Source organism: Myxine glutinosa, chromosome 7 (genome assembly GCF_964187855.1).
Source record: "Myxine glutinosa chromosome 7, kmMyxGlut1.1, whole genome shotgun sequence".
NCBI classification, from domain to species: domain Eukaryota; kingdom Metazoa; phylum Chordata; class Myxini; order Myxiniformes; family Myxinidae; genus Myxine; species Myxine glutinosa.
The window spans coordinates 103,136,707-103,157,506 of record NC_136267.1 but is presented as its reverse complement, the minus strand read 5'-3'; the positions used below and the strand labels follow the sequence as shown (position 1 = coordinate 103,157,506).

Genomic DNA, 20,800 nt, shown 5'->3' with positions numbered 1-20,800 from the left:
GTTCTGTCGTTCAAGCTTTTGGGTCTCACTATCTGCCATGATCTTTCTTGGGAAAACCACATTTCCAAGCTGGCCTCCAAAGCCAGTCGCCGACTGGGCATCCTCCGTCGTGCGAAGTCCTTCCTTGGCACACCTGAGCTCCTCACCACATACAAGGCTTTCATCCGCAGCTCAATGGAATACTGTTCCCCCCTCTGGGCTGGTGCTCCTGCCTCACACCTTGCTCGGCTTCACGCTGTTGAGGCCAAAGCTTTCAGAATCATTGGAATCTCCTGCGATGTAGTCAACGCCGAGGGCCTTTCACTCACTCACCGCAGGCAGGTTGGTGGTCTTTCTGTCTTCTACCGACTCCTCTCCGGTCTTGCTCCCCCAGCTCTCTCTGTGCTCTGTCCCCCCAATATTCCTTCAGGTCGCACAAGATCTGCCTGGAACCCTCTTATGGTTAAACTGCCAAAGTCTAGGCTCTCTGCTCACCTTCACTCTTTCATTCCCCTTTTCTCCCGCCTCTGGAACAAACTCCCCCACTCCCTTCAATCCCACTCCTCCCTCCAGGTCTTTAAAACAGCTGTTCACCACCATCTCTTATCGTCCCCCATCAAAAACCTTGATCTTTTCTACCCCCGGTAATTCACCCCAGAGTCCTTGCAGTGTTCATATGTTTTAATCCTCTCCCACCTCCCCCCAAGTCCTCCCGATGTCCCTGCTCTCAAATGTTGTGTTTGTGTCCTTCCCCCTCTTCCCCCTCTCTTTTGTGTCCTTCCCCCTCTCTCCCCATCTTGTCTGCCGCTCCCCTTGTTTTTTGTGTTTTGTGTGTCTGTTTGTCTTTTTGTGTGATTAATGTTAGCTCTTTCACGAGCCTCGATCTTGTATACAAAAAAAAAAAAAAAAAAAAAAAAAGTGCAATGATGTGCTGAAACCTGATTACAAAAACTGAGGCTGGGATAGGAATGCTGCCTAAACATAAAATGTTTTCTTTGCATGGGAGGCCATTTGACAGGGAGGCTTCATAGGTTTTTGGGGGGTATTTTTCTCATGTAATTTCTAATCCTCACTTTTCCATTCATGGGTTTCATGTGACTTGCTGCTTTTCTTGGGCCACTTGTGACCAATATTTTGCAGGGTTATCAAGGAATGGTTGATGGAGGAGATGACATCAAAGAAGCAAATTGGGAAAGTGTGTCCAACATCCTGCAGCTGGTGAATTGTCTCATCATCTTACTATAATTCACTAAATGTCCGTCTGTCCATCCGTTCCCAGGTACCGCAAAAACGGCTGAATCAATCACAATAAAATTTTGGGTGGGTAATCCTGGGATCCCTTGGAGTAAAATAGACTATATTGTTTTTCCAATTTTCCAGTTTTTCCAAACACGATGGAATAATATTTACCGAAATGAACAGTGATGTGGCTTTTATTGAAATTCTACAAATACTGTTTAGATTTTGATGATTTGCGTGTGATATGATTTAACGGACGTTTATATAAATCGTTTAAAATAAAAAAAGCCTTCAATTTCTGATATTTTGCCTTTTCATTTGGGCCTCCCAATTGGTACCATTGCTAGTTACACAAAAACAGACCTGTAGTCTTGCCCTGGAATAGACTGTGCCCAATTTTTAACTCTCTAGGCCCAAGGTCAAGCTCAAGATCACCCAATCAAGGTCACCCAATCATGTGCGCCTCCCAATTGAAGCCCCGCCCATAGGGCAGATACCGTTGCTAGTTTTAATTATTTTATTTACTACTTCTACTACTACCGTTTTTTTAACAGCCCCAATTATTCCCACCTTTCTGTGGGATTTGCTGGGATCCGTTCTTGACCCAGGTTATTCTTTTTAATACAGAATTTTATTCGTGCATTTTGTCTCAATATCACCACGGTCCAATATCCAATACAAATGGTTATGAGTATTAATGCATGTGCGATTGCAAGTCAAAATGATGGGATATTTCAATGCCATTTCTTTGGTGAGTCTGCAGGGAGGAACGGTGATTGGCAGTGCACGCTGCAAAGCCTTTCGTACGCACGAAGGAAGACTCGGAGCAGCCAGAAACCTGCTCCAATTTGGAATCACCAATCTGTGCGTCATTGGTGGTGATGGCAGCCTGACCGGTGCCAACATTTTTCGTGAAGAGTGGAGTGGGCTGTTATCAGAGTTGGTGCAGCAAGGTCTGAAGATATTCATGTTAAAATTGAAAGAATGTTTATATTAGCTTGTTGAATAAGTGATTTACTTGACCTTTAAGACAAAGTAAAGTATTTGGCTGGTAATAAGTACTGTATTATTACATTTATGAGGTAGAGGGTAAGTCGTCAGAATTTAAGGCCTTCACACTTGGTATAGGTTTGTGTAGTTTGTTGGAATTCTTGGCTTGTATCATGTGTTTGTGGATGAGTTGTCAGTTGTTGTATTGCCAGTTGTTGTATTGCTGAGGTGACACCCCTGTCCAAAATAGTGGATAGATAGGATAATGCACTTTGTTTTCATGTTCCCCCATGTCTGGTACCAGGTAACTGTGGTTGGCATTGGATCGAAAAAGAAAAGTGGGCCAGAACAGGTCATTTTGTGCTCCTTCATGGCTGGAAAAGAATGGTGGGGGGTGCGAGGGGGGGGGGTCTTTGTCACCCAGGGCCATGATTGGTTGCGAGACCCATGCACACTTAGATTGTTGATTAGCTGCTGTTGATTATTAGATTGTTGTTTATTATATTTGTGCTGCTATTGTACAGTGGGGAGAAAAACTTTGTGAACCCTTTAGAATCCTGTTTTTCTGCATAAATTTGACCTAACATGTGATCAGATCTTCATCTAAGTCCTAATAATTATAGATAAAGAGAACCTGATTAAACAAATAGCACACAAAAAAATCTTCTTTTTCATTTATTTATTGAGCAAAAGGATCCAACATTCGATTTATTTGTTGGAAAAAGTTTAAAATAGAATAATATAATTATAATATGAATAAAAATAAATATAATAATAAAATAAAATATAAATAATAAAATAAAACTATGATAATAACGATAATAAAATAATAATGTCCTGTCCGTCGCCGATGAACACCAACCTCGGAGGAATAGCCAAAACGGTCCTTAATTCCGAGGCGAGTAGCCGAAAATTGGCGGTTGGTCCGTCCCATGCGAGTTGAAGAAAACAAAGCGCTTACCTGAACGGAAGTACACGGGTTTATTCCTGAACCCACAGCGAATAAATCAACATGGCGAATGAGAAATGCCACACAGTGAATTTAATGAAGTAAATCAAAGAATAAAAATTAAAGATGAGGTAAATAAAATATTTCCTACGGTGAGATGTCTCCATCAGTCACAATTACAACACACAGGGAATAGATAATGAAAATATATTGTTTCTTTTAGACGACCGGCACAGCTTTGGCCTCAATGTGGACTTTTAGGAGCCTGGTGGTCTTTGAAGCTCGAAGCCCCACAGGCAGGAAGCACGCAAGATGGCCGCAGTCACGCGCCTCGGCACCACGAACGTGAGGTACTTTGTGAGGGCGGTCCTTTTTTCGAGTCACTCTGCTGTCTGGGAAAGCATAACGTGGACCCAGTCCACCACGACCTCAGCAGTGCTCAAAAAACCCCTCAAAACCAGGCCGACTCGGCAAAAGCGATATTCTCAGGCGCACACACAAACGATAAGATGCAGCTCCTCCACCAATGTTCCTTTCTCTCCAAAAACCCACACCAAGAGAGTGAGTGAGACACGCTCTTCTTCCTCTCACTCCGCTCGAACCTTCTCTCCTGACGTCATACCGGCCAATGGCCGAGCTCTATTGAATCGCTCTACGGACGTCTCGCCCAATCATGAACTTCGGGTTGTGACCTGCCAGCTTTGCTTGGCGTGCGTGTTAATTAAGGTGGGGCTTACTTGCCGATCGGCAATGTTCGGATTTTGTCGGCAGTTGTGGTGGTTTAATGGAGGCTTTGCATGGCTGGCCTTGCGGTAGAGGCAAAAATGTAGGGAAAGGTGACAAAGGGAAATCATACTGGGGAAAACTAACCTCAATCCCCAACTAGTTATCACAGCTTTACCCCTCGTGTGAAAACACATAATCAATCTTAAGCTCCAGTTTCCCTACTTAAATACATCGAGATTTCTCCTACGCGTCCACGGTCCATGATATAACTATACAGTCCTATCTTTACTATGGGATTCCTCCATCTACCCCCACAAACGTAACAATAATAATAATATTGTTAAACATTTCAAAATATTTAAGATAAAATAAAGTTCCCTTGCTTGTGAAAAGTGATGCTTTTGGTTACTATATATAAAGTGCACTTTATACATTTCATTTGTGAGAGTAGTGTGAGTGGGAATCATTTTCTGATGCATTTTGGAAACTGCTGCTGTTTGTAGGTGAAGTAGCAGATGAAGTGGCCAAGCAGTACATGCATCTCAATATTGTGGGTATGGTCGGATCCATCGACAATGATTTCTGTGGCACTGACATGACCATTGGCACTGACTCAGCTTTGCATCGTATAATGGAAGTTATCGATGCCATAATGACTACAGCACAGAGGTAACGGTGTTATGAGACGTGAATTTAGTTTTTACAGTTGAATTGCTTATTTAATGTAAAAATAATTGCTCATCAGTTTTCTGTTTAGTGTTGCTTTTCAGTTGTAAATTTGTGTTTAGAACGTTGCACTGAAATCACAGTGCAACTTTAATGATATATTTTATAGAATTCAAATCTCGTTTTATGCCCCCAGCAGGAAATTGTGGTGGAACAAAAAAAAAAGAAGTTAAATTTGTGTTTTCTCATGGGATTCTCCTACAAAGGGTGATTCCATTGCTATGGACTGTATGTATAGTCACACTTCTTTTTCACCATTTGTAAATTTTCAACTTTACACATTCAAATAAGTGTCATGCTTTTTGAGGTTCAATCTATCCACCACCCCTGAATGAAGGATCAAACTAAAAATAGCGTCTTTACATTCCAAATAGTTTTTCACCACAATGGCTATATATGTCTCCTCAGCAAAGCCTTTTGGGTAGCTACACATCCATTGAGACCATTTTGCGTTGCTGTTCATCTTGCTGTTCTTTAAGAAACCTTAATACCCGCACTTACAGATAGGTCATTCGCAAGATATCTACTGGATCATCTTCTATGACGTAGAGAACATACACTGAGGTACTTAACATCACTTTTGGAGAGTTTTGGCTTTCTTCCTCGACCGCTTTTATTGTCAACAGTACTAGTCATATGCATCCTCCTCATATGCATGTCTTGCATACAGCCCCTGCTGAAACGAAGTTGGGCTGTAATCTGCTTTGACGACACTTTGATTTCAATATGCTTGTCATGTAACATTCCCTTCCCAGGAGCCATAGTATTCACCACACATGCACACGCCATTGTATCACTGCCTTTACTTGTATAGTCCTTGTGAATGTGTTGTGCTTTCAGAATGCTTGCATGACAACCATTCACGACTAATGTATTATATCAACACACGACTATTATGGAACATTTACTTTTTGCACATGAGATGTGATTATATTATTGCATGTTACTGCATGTTTTTTACCACTATTTCTGTATTCATTTCCAATACTGATATATGTATATATACACTTTGAAATACATATATAAAAAATTTGGACATCATTTTCTCTGAAACAGTTCAACGAAAAAAATATAAACTTGGCATACCTCAACGCCCATGGTGGGTATATGGGTTGATAACAATGACATCATCAGTGAAGTGGTTATTGGTTGAATTGAAATCTTTATCCGAAAAATCTGAAATTTCATATATCTAATCTATGACCTGATGTGAGGGAAGAATTAAATGTATGACGTACATAACCCATGCCAAGAAACTGACATAATAGGGTGCATGGATGATACGGGTATATGGGCTGTAATAGTAGTGTCATAATAGTAGCATGTTCAGTTAACGATGCGATTTTTGTTCAGCATCTCGCGAGAGGCGAGACTATGTGCTCTACAAGTGCTGTTCCAGTTTTTTTATAAAAGCAATGGCAGCCCACCCCTTGGGAAGGGAATCTCTCCATAGATGCTTTTCTGTCACATTGGCCTTCATCATTATTATGATAGTCTTCTTTTGAATAAAAAAGGTTAAAAATATAAAACATTGGAACAAAGCTAAGGATGCATTTATCTCTCATAGTGGTTGGGTGAATTGGGTGGAGGATGGCAGGTTGGGTGGAGGATGTAAGAGAAAACGTAAATATTTGGAAATAACTTGGTAGAAAGGCAGAGAAGGGACAGCAATACTAGTCAATACTAGTATAGGATATTTTATAATGAATAACTAATCTTAATCGTGAAAGCTACTGTTGATCTGCATCAGCAGACAGGTAGAACAATGTATGAAATAAACAGGTAGAACAATGGATGAAATAAACAGAATGTATGCTTATTGGAGAAGGAGAAGCTGACTTTTTGGGCATTAACCCATTGTCAGAATAAAAGAGTGAGACAGAATGGGGGTAAAAGTTTATATAGATAGGGTGGAAATCATTGTTGCTTGCATCTGAGTAGCATCAGATATCAGGCAGGGTACAAGGGGTGGCAATGCCTTATTTTGACGTTGAAAGAAGGGGTGAACAATTTATCTGTACCCCAGCGGATACTCATATGCAACACAGCTCTCGGGCCAAAGTCTTTACCTTGGTGGGTGGCCTCAAGGTGCATCATCTTGTCCTCGAAGGGGATCCACTTGACTTGCAGAGCTGGCCGACAGTTCATTATGACAAGAAAACACATCTAGACAGATAAAGGATTGATTTGAAGGGGTTGAGAAGGGGATGGGGGGGGGGGGGGCGGGGAGGCGAAGTGGGGACTTGGACACATGCGGAGATGGAGGGGGGACACGAGATTACCATCTCCTGAACAGACTTGCGACACATGTGCTAGCATTTTCATAGAGATATCGTACGCATACAATAAACATGTACTAACAGCATAACTAGGCTATATTACTCCCATTACTTCCCATCACCTTCTCAGAACATTAACCATATGCTGTACACACATCATTTGCATAACGTAACAGCTCTCTGCTTGTAATGTGTTTATTTTCTTTTTTGTAATGTGGTCATATGCACGCCAATGTTGTCTTGGACATATCGGTTGTTTTGGTGTTGCATTGACATTTTATTCCTCTTTGTATTAGCATTGCATTTGACCATTGTTTTGATATAGTTATCACATAGTGGCAACAATTATTAGCTGATTGAATTTTTCTATGTTTGTGTATCCTTGCAGTCACCAGCGTACATTTGTGTTGGAAGTGATGGGACGGCACTGTGGGTGAGTCAAGTACATAACATGCTGTACACAATAAGAAAGGGGCCAGGGGCCCTCTACATATTCATTGGGGGAAATGGGTTGGTTGAGTGGTGTTGATTTTTTTTCTTTTTTTCTTTTTTCTTTTTTTGTATACTGAATCGAGGCTCGTGAAAGAGCTAACATTTATTTCACAAACAAATCAACCAGACAAACAAAATATATAAAAAGAGGGAGCGGAAGACAAGATGGGGAGAGAAGGGGAAGCACACAAACACAACATTTGAGAGCAGGGAGAAGTGTGGGAGGGAGAGGGCTTGGGGGGAGGAGGCGTGGGAAGGCGGGGGGGGGAGGTATAAAACACAAGGGGACCGAAATTAGCGGGGGTAGAAAAGATCAAGGTTTTGGATGGGAGAGGATAAGAGATGGTGGTGAACAGCTGTTTTAAAGACCTGGAGGGTGGAGTAGGATTGAAGAGAGTGAGGGAGTTTGTTTCAGAGGTGGGAGAAAAGAGGAATGAAGGAGTGAAGGTGAGCAGAAAGTCTTGATTTTGGCAGTTTAACCATAAGAGGGTTGCAGGCAGATCTTGTGCGACCTGTAGGAATATTTGGGGGACAGAGCCCAGAGAGAGCTGGGGGGGCAAGGCCAGAGAGGAGTCGGTAGAAGATGGAAAGACCACCAACCTGCCTGCGGTGAGTGAGTGAAAGGCCCTTGGAGTTAGCTTCATCGCGGGAGATTCCAATGATTCTGAACGCTTTGGTTTCAACAGCGTGAAGACGAGCGAGGTGTGAGGCAGGAGCACCAGACCAGAGGGGAGAGCAGTATTCCATAGAGCTGCGGATGAAAGCCTTGTAAGTGGTGAGGAGCTCAGGTGTACCAAGCAAGGACTTCGCACGACGGAGGATGCCCAGTCGGCGACTGGCTTTGGAGGCCAGATTTGAAATGTGGTTTTCCCGGGAAAGATCATGGCAGATAGTGAGACCCAAAAGATTGAGTAACAGAACTTCTTGGAGAGGATTATTCAGAAAGTGGAGGGGAGGGTTGTCCAGTCGGTCTTTTCGGAGAGACATCGTAAGAGTGTGAGATTTGTCAGGATTGAAAGACATGTTCCATTTGTTTGCCCCGTCTGTGATTTTGTCCAGGTCTGCAGAGAGTGAGGAGGCTGCAGACTGCCGATCTGAGGGATGAGGAATGCTCCATTCGATGCGACAGAGAGTGCGACAGAGAGATGAAATGCGACAGAGAGTAGAGTCGTCAGCAAAGAGATAGAGAGGATTTTCAAGAGAGTCAGAGAGATCATTGATGAAGACCAGAAAAAGCACAGGGCCCAGAACACTGCCTTGGGGAACTCCAGCCTGAACAGGAAGAGGAGATGAGAGAAACCCATTCAGGGCCACACGTTGACTATGACCAGAGAGGAAGTCCGCCAGCCATGCGTGGAGATTTCCATGGATACCAAAGGAGGAGAGTTTGGTGAGCAGAGCGGGGTGCCAGACCGTATCGAAGGCATGTGATATGTCAAGGGAGACAGCTCTAATTTCCTGTTTGGTGTTGAGGACCTCCATCCATTGTTGAGAAAGCAGAAGCAGCATGTCCAGAGTAGAGTGACCTGGTCTGAAACCAAATTGATGGTCAGAGATCAAGCCATTGGAGAAGAGGAAAGATTTCATATCTGAAGCAATGATGGATTCCATGACTTTGCTGATAATTGGGAGAAGGCTGATTGGTCTGTAGTTGCTAGGATCTGTTTTTGCACCTTTTTTGTGCAAAGCGGTGATGTTGGCTGATTTCAAAGCAGATGGCAGATGACCTTGAGCAAAAGAGAGGGTGAAGAGAACAGAAAGAGGGAGTGAAAGAGCGGAAGAACATGATTTTAAAGGGGGGAGGAACATGATTTGATTCATGATTTGAGTTGAATTCAGGAAAAACAATGGCAGGTTGGGTGGAAGATGTAAGAGAAAACGTAAATATTTGGAAATAACTTGGTGGAAAGGCAGAGAAGGGACAGCAATATTAGTCAATACTAGTATAGGATATCTTAGAATGAATAACGAATCTTAATTGTGAAAGCTACTGTTGATCTGCATCAGCAGACAGGTAGAACAATGGATGAAATTAACAGGTAGAACAATGGATGAAATTAACAGAATGTATGCTTTTTGGAGAAGGAGAAGCTGACTTTTGGGCATTAACCCATTGTTAGAATAAAAGAGTGAGACAGAATGGGGTAAAAGTTTGTATAGATAGGGTGGAAATCATTGTTGCTTGCATCTGAGTAGCATCAGATATCAGGCAGGGTACAAGGGGTGGCAATGCCTTATTTTGACGTGAAAGAAGGGTTTAACATCTGTGCCCCAGCGGACACTTATTTTATGGGGGGTTTTTTTTTTTTTTAGAACAGTCACATGTTTGTTTCCACACCAAGGCAGTTATGTAGGGTCTGTTCACATGTAGGAATTCCACAATACAAAAACATCGAAGATATTGTTTAGCGACATAAAGTGCAAAAGACAAAATTAAAGGACCCAGTTGTTGAAAATCTTCAGCGAGAACATCTGCATATAGATGATAGATGCTGTAGGAGAAGCTTTCAGGCTTCTTCGAAAATTCAACACACTGACGTGCACAGCAGCTGGTGGGAACTCCTTGCACGACCGTTGATAGAATCATACACGACGATCTGAGATGATCCATTCAAGATACAGTTACTGTAGTGCCAGACTGAAATACATAAGAGGGAGAGGTTAAAAGGTTGCACCGCCTTTGCCCAGCTAATAGTTGAAGAAGACCAGGATTTTCTCAACAACATCGTCTTTAGTGATGAGACCCACTTCCATCTCAGTGGCCTTGTGAACAAATAGAACATGCAATTTTGGGCAGAACACCAACCACGTGAACATACAGAACAACCAGTTTCTGTACTAAAAGTAACGGTTTGGTGTGATATCAAATGTAGCGGTATAATAGGACCTTTCCTCTTTGAAAATGAAGCTGGACAAACGATGACAGTCAAAACAGATAAATACATTCACATGCTGCAGATAAGATTCCTTCTGGCACAGAGAAGGTTTCGTAGGGTCCTCTGGCACAGATTGCTGCACGCAGCGGCAGTGCGGTAATCTTCATCCTGATGAAACGACGCACATGGAAGGAAGGAAGGAAAGGAAGGAAGCAAAGCATCACTTAATTCAGTCATCTTCCAGCAAGACGGTGCACCACCGCATATGTCTAATGATGCTTTTCAGTATTTGAGACATTTCCTAGGTAATCGACTCATTTCTCAACGGATGGTCAACCCATGACCTACCCCACTCCCCAGATCTCCTCTTGACTACTACCTATGGGGGTTCCTCAAAGTTAAAGTCTACGAAAACGGCCCACGCACACTGCACGGTTGAAAAACAACATCATCAAATGGGAAATCAGGTGCATACTAGCACCAGTTTTCAGCCGAGTGAGTCATTGACTACATCGGTGTCCATGCGGCAGCTGTCACCCAGAGGTGTGGTGCTCAGATTGAGCAATTCATCAACGACTAATGATATTGCTCCATATTGCTTGTTGAAACATAGTGAAGCAATATACAGTGCACTCAGAAAGTATTCAGACCCCTTCACTTTTTTCACATTTTGTTATGTAGCAGCCTTATGCTGAAATCGTTTAAATGCATTTTTTCCCTCATCAATCTACACTCAATACCCCATATCCCATAATGACAAAGAGAAAACAGGATTTTAGAAAGTTTTGCAAATGTATTAAAAAGAAAAAACTGAAATATCACATTGACATAAGTATTCATACCCTTTGCTATGACACTTGAAATTTAGCTCAGGTGCCTCCCATTTCTCTTGATCATCTTTGAGATGTTTCTGCACCTTGATTGGAGTCTACCTGTGGTAAATTCAATTGATTGGACATGATTTGGAAAGGCACACACCTGTCTATATAAGGTCTCACAGCTGACAATGCCTATCAGAGCAAAAACCAAGCCATGAGGTCGAAGGAACTGCCTGCAGAGCTCAGAGACAGGATTGTGTCGAGGCACAGATCTGGGGAAGCCCACAAAAAAAAATTCTGCTGCATTGAAGGTTCCCAAGAGCACAGTGGCCTCCATAATTCTTAAATGGAAGAAGTTTGGAACAACCAGGACTCTTCCTAGAGCTGGCTGCCCGGCCAAACTGAGCAATCGGGGGAGAAGGGCCTTGGTAAGAGAGGTGACCAAGAACCCGATGGTCACTCTGGCTGAGCTCCAGAGATCCTGTGTGGAGATGGACAAACTTCCAGAAGGCCAACCATCACTGCAACACTCCACCGATCTGGGCTTTATGGCAGAGTGGCCAGACAGAAGCCGCTTCTCAGTGAAAGACACATGAAAGCCTGCTTGGAATTTGCAAAAAAGCACCGAAAGGACTCTCAGACTGTGAGAAACAAGATTCTGTGATCTGATGAAACCAAGATTGAACTGTTTGGCTTCCGTCTGGCCATGGCTTGGTTTTTGCTCTGATAGGCATTGTCAGCTGTGAGACCTTATATAGACAGGTGTGTGCCTTTCCAAATCATGTCAAATCAATTGAATTTACCACAGGTAGACTCCAATCAAGGTGCAGAAACATCTCAAAGATGATCAAGAGAAATGGGAGGCACCTGAGCTAAATTTCAAGTGTCATAGCAAAGGGTATGAATACTTATGTCAATGTGATATTTCAGTTTTTTCTTTGTAATAAATTTGCAAAACTTTCTAAAATCCTGTTTTCTCTTTGTCATTATGGGGTATTGAGTGTAGATTGATGAGGGAAAAAATGAATTTAAACGATTTCAGCAAAAGGCTGCAACAAACAACAACAGGCATTTTAAGGCCATTTTACCTGCAAGAGTGGGGGTTAGCCTTGCAGTCCCCATGATGATCTCCATTTTGCCCTATTTTCTGCATCTCCCCTTGTTATAACCCCCTTGCCCTCATTTCTTCTTCGACCATCTTTAGCCAAGTCTTTCTCGGTCTTCCCCGTCCTCTACTTCCTTCTACATTCATTTCCATCACTCTTCTCAATCAGTCACTTTCATCCTTCCTCAACACATGACCAAACCAGCTCAAACTGTTTCACTTCACAGCATCCATCACAGGCTCTATTCCCATCATCTTTCACAATTCATCATTTGTCTTCCTCTCTCTCAACGATACTCCACACATCCACCGAACCATTCGCATTTCCACCCTTTCCAGCCTTCGTTGCTGCTCTATGTTCATTACCCATGACTCGCTCCCATAAATCAAAACACTTCTCACACATCCAGCGTACACCTTTCCCTTCAGCTTCAACGACACTCCCCTCCTCGTCAGCACGCCACTCAGTTCCCGAAACTTCTTCCATGCACATCTCACTCGAGCAACCATTGCCGAGTCTGATCCACCTTCTCCATTCAGCATGTCTCCTCGGTAACAAAATGTTTTCAAACCTTCCAGCTTCACGCCATCTCCAAGATCCAACTCAACATTTCCTCCATCTGCAGCTCCTTCTGTGCACACCTTACACTTGAATGTAGCTGCCACACTGGTTGATGACCCTCTCAAACCACCACATTTTTGATGAACCCACTCAGCGCACATTGTACATTGAATGGAATTCACTCCGACACCCTTCCTGCACACAGCACAGGGCCACTTCCCAGTTCTTTCCACCTCACCACATGCTTTACCACTTGCCATCACTCTCGTCTTTCCGATATTCACCTACAGACCTTTTGTCTCCATACATTCCTTCCACTTGTTCATCTTTTCCTTCAGTCCATCCATACTTTCCGCAATCAACACCAGATCATCTGCATACAACAACTCCCACGGTAAACCCTCCTTTACGTTCTGAGCCAGCACCTCCATCACAGCTACAAATAGTAGTGGACTTAGTACCGACCCCTGATGCACCCTCACCTTCACCTCAAACTCACCACTGTTCCTGTCCTTCGTCCTTACAGCTGTGTGCGCTCTCTCGTACATTGCCATCACTATTCTGATCAACCATTCCTCCAGTCCTAACTTCCTCAATGCCAATGTCACTACTTCGCGTGGAACCCTATCGAATGCTTTCTCCAGATGAACAAACCCAAGAAAACGTCTTCCTCTTCTCCATGTACTTCTCCTGCAACTGCCTCACAATAAAAAGCGCGTCTGTCGTTCCTCTTCCCGGCATAAATCCAAACTGCATTTCGTCAATCTTCACTTTCTTCCTTATCCTCCTCTCCAACACCCTTTCCAATACCTTCATTCCATGCTCCAATAACTTTCTTGCTCGATACGAGCCACAGTCTAGAGGGTCACCTTTCCCCTTGTATCGAGGGACGAGGGTATTCAGTTCCCAGTCCACCTCAATGCGGCCTTCTTTCACCACCAGAATGCAGATCTCTGTAATTCTCTTCACACCCCAATTTCCCGCTGCCTTCAACATATCTCCCACAACTCCCGTCGGCCCTCCCGCTTTTCTACTCTTCGTTGCTTTTATTGCTTCCTCAACTTCCTTCTCAGTTATCTTCTCTGCTGGTCCTAAAACTGGGTTACTCTCGATGTTGCCATCCCATTCATTCTCTGCATTCAACAGTATTTCCATATATCTCTTCCATCTTCCTTTAATTCCATCTGGGTCCACAACGATTTGTCCCACTTCATCCTTCAAGCAACTCACACCAATCACATCACACCTCTCTTTCGCTATCTGCTTTGGAATCCTGAATACTGCTCTCTGACCCTCTTCCAAATCCCAGCGTTCTCCGAACATTTTCCTACATGCCTCCTGCGCCTTTGCTACCTCTTTCTTTGCAGCCTTCTAACTTTCATGCTCTGCCTTTTCTGCCCCCATACCCTTTGCCTTCTGCCACTCCTTGAACTTCTTCCTCTTCTCGTCAATCTTCTTTCCAACTTCATCATCCCACCACCATGTTTCCGAGTGCCTCGGTGGTCCTTTTGTCCATACACATACCTCACCAACGGCTCCCAACAGACTATCTTTCATTGACATCCAACCACTTTCAAGCTCAACCACATCATCCTCTACCATACTCACTACTCAGCCTCTCTTTTAATGCCTCCCTCACTGTCACCTCTTTCAACCTCCACACCTTCATTCTCGGTTGGTACTTCACCCGCCGAGCTCTCCTCGCACCTTTCACCCTTATGTCGCAGACAACCAAGTGGTGCTGTGAAACAGCCTCCTCCCCCGGGATCACCTTTGTGTCCCGGAGGTGCCCCCCTATCTCACCTACGCACCAGCAGGTAGTCAACGGTTGTCGTCGACCCACCTGACGTGTATTTAAAAAGCTTATTATCCTCTTTCTGGAACTGAGTATTACAAATCAACAAATCAGCTCCATCAGCAAACTCCAAAATCCTTTCACCTTCTCCATTTCTCACACCATATCCGTAACCCCCATGAACTCCCTCAAAACCGTCCATACTCCTTCCCACATGTCCATTTAGGTTTCCTCCGACCACGGCAACTTGCTTATCTTTCAGGTTTTCCATCAGCTTCCTGATTGCACACCAGAACTTGGCCTCTCCATCGCTCTGACCAACCTGCGGAGCATATCCCGAGATGACGTTCACCAAGAGCTTTCCAATCATCATTTTCACCATCATCAACCTTTCACTCACTCTAGTCACACTCGCCACACTGTCTACAAACTCCTCAGAAAACAGGACACCAACACCATTCACGCCTTCTGGGCACCCTTGCCACACAAACTTGTATTTCTGTCCCTGCCTACCCTTCACCATTTTCACACCACTTCCCTTCCATCTCGTCTCCTGCACACAACATATGTCCACTCTACTTCTGACCAATACTTCCACCACTTCTCCTGATCTCCCTGTCATTGTCCCTACATTCCATGTCCCAAACCTCAGAAACCGACCTCCACTTCGGGCATCAGACGTTTCGTCGTCATAAATGGAGTGATTTCCACCCTTGCTTCGATCGGGTTCCCCACCTTGAGTTTTGACGAGAGGGAGTGGGATCCCCCACGGGGTACTTCGGGCTGTACCCTGCCCATATCTAGTTGTAATTGTCATGGTTCTCTTTTTGAGGCAATGTTTTTATGTCCGGATGCCCTTCCTGATGCCAACCCTTTCAGTCGCCTCTTACGACACGCAGGGATACGGTGTACCTATTCTAAACCGGGGTACACCCCAGGTTCAGCATAAGGCTGCAACATAACAAATGTGAAAAAAGTGAAGGGGTCTGAATACTTTTTGAATGCACTGTACACATTTCTGACATGCCTCAGAGAGAGTCAAAGAAGTATATATATATATATATATATATATATATATATATATATATCACTCTTTTCAATGAAGGGTATGCTGTTCTGCCACTTCAAAGAAGTATATATGTGAAGAATCAGCTCTTCGTTTGCAAAAGAAGTCCACAATAGCCTGGAATGGCGCAGCTTTATTAAAACCCAACTTATACAGATCCGGAGGAGGCCAAGACATCTATAGCAAGAGCCAGTCTCATGCCACGTCAAGCCTTCCTGAAAACGCATTGATTCTCATTCACTTATATACGAATACGATTATCAGAAAATCTCCGAGAGAACGAAGCGACTGGCGAGAGTCCCTCCCACCGTTATCATTCGGGGGAGTCAGCCCTTCCTTATCATTTGGACCAAATGTTTCTCTGGGCTCCGAGAAAACAGAAATGTAACTCACAAAGAGGAGAGTGTATGCTTAGCCAAACAAACCCAGAGCAAATATATGGGTTCACATGAGTAATTCAAAGCATGTTTATACAGAGTTAGGCGTCGCTGTGATTAATACAAAATACATATGGTAAAAACAACAGGTTTATGTTATCTAGCCTTGAAAAAGCACACGTATACAATTTGTTCAGCATGACCTCATGAAAATAGCATTTTTAAACCAGATTTAAATCATAACACATTAGCAACCAACGTCTATAACTGAACTTTAGGCAATAACAAATCTACTACTTGACATTCCTTCCTCTTGTCTCGTCGAGACAAAGTATCTTAAGAGACAACGTGCCACATTGGGCTTTATTGAAAAATAATTGTGTAATGCGGGTATTGAAAAAATAATTGTGTAATGCGGGTATCTCCCAAGGGCATATCGTGCGCCCAAAGCGCCTCGCCCGTGCATTTGGCGAACGTGTCGTGTGGTGCGTGCTCGGAGCCTGAGGGCTCAGAACATGAAAGTCCATTAACGTTTCGGATCCACAACGAAGGCGTCTGGTCCAGATGAGGTTCTGCTCCGCCAGAGGGCCCGTCACCTCCCCTGCGGAACTTGCTCCCCCCACCCTTTGCAGACTCAGTCCTTGCAGATCTTCGAAGTTAATCAACGATCATGCCCATGAGGTCCCTCACGTGCTGCTGTTCTGGGGAATACATAATATTGTCAGTATCTTGTGTCTCAATTTCCTGGTCAGGGTACAGAGCGTAAAAATCCGATTCACTTGAAGCATTTGAACTTAATACATATGAAGCAAAGAGAGGAACTTCCTTTTATGTCAAAGTCTCCCTTGGGCGCCTGGTCGGCTTGCGGGTCTAGGATATCCACGTCGGGTCCCTCGACCGCCAGACCCAGCGTCGCAATCAGATCCATAGTTGGGTTTAAAGGGGGCGTGCAGCTGTCAGCTTGTAATACATAAGCAGCGTTAGCCAGTACACGCAAGGGGTTTATAGCACAAGTATCACAGTCATCACATACACCGTTACAGGCAGCAGCCAGTTCCCACATGGGATCCACACAAGTATCACAGTTGCCACAAAATTCAATGCAATTTTCTGGAGCGCCGGTCGCAACTGCCTTGTTGAAGGACCCGTTCAGGTCGACGGCCTCTGTGGTCAGAGCCATAGTTGTTGTCGGCGGCTTCTTCACTTTCCATCCTGTAAAATACTTTCTCATACAGAGGAGGACTAGAGATTTCATTAGTGCCCCCCAAATTACTACCCCGATTATCACAGCCAGTGCGGTCAATAACCACTTCACTATGGTGCCCGTCCATCCCTGGAACCAGTCAGTGAGCCAGCTAAATGTATAAGAATTTTCGCGCGCGATCCGATCGATCGTCAGGGCGTGGCTAGTTTCCCTTAGTCTCACTTCTGCATCACCATTGTACGCATGTGAATTACCGTGTCCAATAGTATGTCATGAGCCGTAGCGGTGTCGTTTGCCACCTTTTCTAGGGCCAAAGCCAATTTATCTATCCGGAAACTATCCATGACTGTGCCCGCTCCTGGGAAGAAGAAACCAAACACCTTTTCCCCTAGGCTCCCGTGTAGTTTAGTGGTTCCATCTTCGTTCATGACTGACCTCTTATAACGCCTGTCCAAGGACTTTGGGTCTAGCTCATCCAGTATCTCAACGTCAGGAAGGACTGAACCCAGATAACATGTGCCCCCCCAATTATTTGGTAAATAGGGGTAAGCCTTGTCGCCGCATATAAACATTGTCCCATGGGGTGGGACCAGGTGGGTGGATAAGCACTGGAGTCCCTTTACCACCCCATTAATCCTACTAACCCCCCTAGAGAATGTTATAGCCGTTATGTTGTGGTTGTGTTTATCTTGCAGTACTATTCGTAATGTAATCCCCGAGCTCCCTTGTCCCAGCTTCCCGGGGAGAGTGTAGGCGCATTCTGATTCTCCCATACGCAAGTGGCCGGAACCCTGGAGGCAGACCTTCCCTTTCTGTGGTTTGACCCAGACGGGGGCAGGCCTCTCGGCCACATGGGCAATCATTGACGGGCGATAATTAAATTGTCGATTGCAACTCTTGCCGTTGTCAACCCCTTCTCTTTCCAGCGTGGTGACTAAACATGGGGAATCGATAGGTTGTGAGCAGAGGTCATTGAGGGACAGAGGTAGCACTATCATGTGTATTCCTGTGGTGCCTGCTTGGGGAAAGTGCATGCACGACCAGCAGTGTGTCCTATTTTGAATTGTTGCCACTTCCCTGGCCACTTTCCAATATGTGTTTTCACCCTTCTTTGGGGCCTTATTCTGGGGTTGTGGCGTGAGTATGTATTCGATGCATGGTATGTAGTTCTTTTCGCCACCGGCCGCGCCAGGGGTCCAGACGCTGCACCGGACCTGCATAGTCATGCCTTTCTCTAGGCGCGTGCGTGTTTGTAGCTTAAAATCAGGGGTTCCCCATTGGTATCCTGGTTGGGCCAAGGTCTTAATGCTAGCTTGCCCGTCTTCCCGGAACTCTCGTTGCTTTTGTAGTATCATGCCAACGCGTCCAGGCCCTGCCGACAGTGCTAGCCAATTTATGTTCACCCAATTTGTGTGCAGGGCTTTCTGTTCGATACATGGTAGTGATACTCTTTGTCCCCATGTTACGGTGAGGTGTCGGGTTTCGTTTTCGCATCTATTGGAATCGGAGTTTCCCCTAGCTGCTGTCGCTATCAATAGTATTGTACCTATGATTAGGCCCATCCTTACTGTGGTTGCTGTGGTGTAGTGTCTGGTGCTTGTATGGCCAACTTACAGTGCGTGGCGTGGATCCACGAAGTCTTGCCCTCGCAAAAGACTGCCGTTGGTGTAGTCAGCAACACCTGGACTGGTCCCTTCCACCTTGGTTCCAAGGCGTTCTTGCAGGTGAAGTGCTCCACGAACACCTGGTCTTTTTCCTCTGGTGGAACACCTGGTCCACAAGTCTCCTGGGAGCGCCTGGTCTACAGGTCTCCAATTTCCTAATCCACTTTTTTCCAAGTGGATCCAATTTTATTCAATATTCAATTTTTAAATTCAATCCCATTTAATCCAGTCCAATTCAAATTAAATTCAATCCTTCTCTCAGCATCCCATTACCTGTTTCCAACATCAATAAAAATAAAATTATAAAATTAATAAAAAATCAATCATCTCAACTCTCAAATCGAATCAAAAAATAAAAATAAACGAAAATTACTTCAGCGAGAGTTTCAACTAGAATTAACACAAACAAACCACCATTAACCTCCATTAACACAAACAAACCACCATTAACCTCCATTAACCTCCCCCTATTATTTATTTATTTTCACGAATAAACAAATAATAGAAATAACCTGGTCTACTTCCAATTTCAATTCTGGTCAGTTCTGGTGTCTGGTCACACACAATGTTTTCCTCACCCACTGTGATTCGCTCAAAATAGATTCTCACTGTTATGTCTGAAATTCGTCTCATGAAAACCCATTCAAGAGTCCGGTGTGACAGACAGCCAAACACATAGACACGCCGAAGACCCCAGGGTACCCATCAAACTAGCTTATCCCCAGATCCACAACACAGCGAAACATGTAAGTTTACTAAAATAATCACTTACTCATAACTAATACTCATACCACTAATTACTCATAATAACTCATAATTACTCATACCAATACTTACTTAAAATAATGTAATATCCCAATCTTCACCCCCTATGCAAATCGAAGCACCCCGGACAACCCACAACCAATATCAACCACTGTAGCCGTCTTCCCCTCCAGGCAGCCACACACAGCCACATACATCTCCACCCACGTCACACAAGACAACAGCCAACCAGTGTGTCCACCACACAGAAACCTTTGGCAATGCAACAACCGAACTCCCAGACAACCAACAACGAAACCCAATCCATCTCCATGGCTCATCAAGCAGTTCCAACTTAATCCAGCTTCACATACCGATTTCCCCAAAAACTCGTGAAACTTCACCCCCATTTTGGAAAAACCCTGGACTAAACCCTGACACCCTAAATAACTTCAGACCCATCTCCAACCTACCCTTTCTGTCAAAAGTTTTGGAACGTGCTGTGGCCACTCAACTCAAACATCACCACTCTGCCAATAACCTGTATGAAACATCCCAATCCGGATTCTGCTCCAGCCACAGTACTGAAACTGCTCTCCTCAAAATCACCAGCGACCTTTTCTCTCCTCTGATGCCGGCAACCTCAACATTTTCATCCTCCTCACCTCAACGCCTCCTTTGACATCATCAATCACGCCATCCTCCTCACCCTGTTTAGACCAGCTTGTGCCTATTAAACCCAAATCAGTTCACTCCCAAGCTTCACATGGACCACCTACTACTCTCAAATTATCCACTCTGGCTCCGGAATCCCAAAAGCACTCTTCTCTACAATAAACAAACTAAATAAACAAACTTTACAACGTGAACAAACTCCTCAGCGCCCTGGATACCGCCACCTGTCATTCAGAGTAGACAACAGCATCTCCTTTCTGGCTTTCAGCATCTCCTTTCTCCTTTCTGGCATCCAAATGAAATTCTGGCTTCAAATCAACTTCCTCGAACTTAACTATGATAAATCTAAATTAATCTTCGTTTGCCCACAACCACTCACCAAATTCACCCATAACTTTGCCCCCAACATCGATGGTCATTTGAACACAAATTGAACAAAATTAATCGAACAAAACACTTCCATTAACTCGACATTCTTTTCACAGCACAAAGTTCACTTGAACATCTTTTTCCTGGATACTCCCTCTTTATTTT

The 20,800-nt window shown here is 44.1% G+C and overlaps 1 protein-coding gene across 1 annotated transcript in view; it reads left to right on the top strand.

The window, feature by feature from the left end:
- The first annotated feature begins 1,124 nt into the window (after positions 1–1,124).
- The window catches only part of LOC144892974 (ATP-dependent 6-phosphofructokinase, platelet type-like), a 119,123-nt gene continuing 99,447 nt past the window's right edge, over positions 1,125–20,800 (top strand). The window contains 4 exon segments of the mRNA XM_078782063.1: positions 1,125–1,197; positions 1,982–2,171; positions 4,387–4,552; positions 7,277–7,321. Of these exon segments, the coding sequence (XP_078638189.1) occupies positions 1,132–1,197; positions 1,982–2,171; positions 4,387–4,552; positions 7,277–7,321 (467 nt within the window). The 5' untranslated portion in view covers positions 1,125–1,131.